The following is a 1,086-nucleotide window of genomic DNA, read 5'->3' as shown; positions in this document are numbered from 1 at the left end:
ATACCTGAGAAAGAAAATGAGCAAGAAAATTCCAGATTCAATAGAAACGCGACCAGCACTCACATATCTTTGTTACAGATGTTTACATTCCTCCTCATGAGCCAAAACGAGTCATTTTGAGATAGTTTTATCTTTTAGCAAAATAAATGTTCGTTGAATTTGCAAATAATGGCTAAAATAAAGTTTCCGCACACCCTGCGTGTGTGTGTGTGCAGCTGGCAGGTCCACACGGTGAGGGGTGTGTCATTAATAAGTAATTAGACAGGGGAGGGGGAGGGGGGTCACAGCCACTTATAAAGAAGGAGACCCTCGCAGCCGGGCAGGGTTTAGTTTCTCCTGCGCGCACCGCTTTGGAGCAATCTCTGCGCGCGTCCATCTCCTCCCCTGAAACTGATTTTTCCTTTTTTTTATTTTTTCCTCCTCTCTCTCTCTCACTCTCTCACATGCAACATGGGTTCGGTGCTGCCCGCAGACGCCCTGGCTCTCAAGTCTGGATTTAAGTGCCCCGGCCGCTCCCTGTCGGACGTGATCACCTCGGACATCCTGCACAGCTTCCTGTACGGCAGGTGGAGGAACGTGCTGGGAGAACACCTGGCGGAGGAGCGCCAGAGCGGCTGCAGCCCCAGAACCGCCTTCACGGCTGAGGTGCTGGCCCAGTCCTTCACCGGAGGTATGTAGGTTCGGAGCTGCTGCTCCATTCCGCTACGCTTTGGGCTTTAGATTTAAAGGCGCACTTGGTGAGCGGAGCGTGCGTAAAAGCGCATTTGGTTCCACTGACAGCGCGCTTCGTTTTGGCGGAATTTAGAAGCTCTTTTAAGACAGAACACACGTTAATTTGTATAAATGAACCCAATTCTGTTGCTACAAAATCATCCCTTAAATATAAACATTTTACTGAGATTTTGTCCTCATTTTGACATTTTATTTCTCCTTTTTTCAACATGTCCAAAACATTTTTCTCACTTCAGTGTCTTTCGTTGCTGCTTTCATTTCGACCCATTTAACGCATTAACCCTTCCCACAGGGCTCTGAGACCCCCGCGTTTTGAAAGCTTGTTAGGCGCATGAGCATTAAATTCATTTGGTT

The 1,086-nt window shown here is 47.8% G+C and overlaps 1 protein-coding gene across 1 annotated transcript in view; it reads left to right on the top strand.

Moving 5' to 3' along the window:
* Nucleotides 1-263: 263 nt before the first annotated feature.
* Nucleotides 264-1,086, top strand: part of LOC106522830 (PR domain zinc finger protein 12) — a 4,266-nt gene continuing 3,443 nt past the window's right edge. Inside the window, exon 1 of the mRNA XM_014016018.1 lies at nt 264-670. Within this exon, the coding sequence (XP_013871472.1) occupies nt 451-670 (220 nt within the window). The 5' untranslated portion in view covers nt 264-450. The remainder of the gene's footprint in view (nt 671-1,086) is intronic.

Source organism: Austrofundulus limnaeus, unplaced genomic scaffold (assembly GCF_001266775.1).
Source record: "Austrofundulus limnaeus strain Quisiro unplaced genomic scaffold, Austrofundulus_limnaeus-1.0 Scaffold137, whole genome shotgun sequence".
In the NCBI taxonomy this organism is placed as follows: Eukaryota; Metazoa; Chordata; class Actinopteri; order Cyprinodontiformes; family Rivulidae; genus Austrofundulus; species Austrofundulus limnaeus.
Note: the sequence above shows the minus strand (reverse complement) of the source record. Positions and strands in the feature narration are given on the sequence as shown.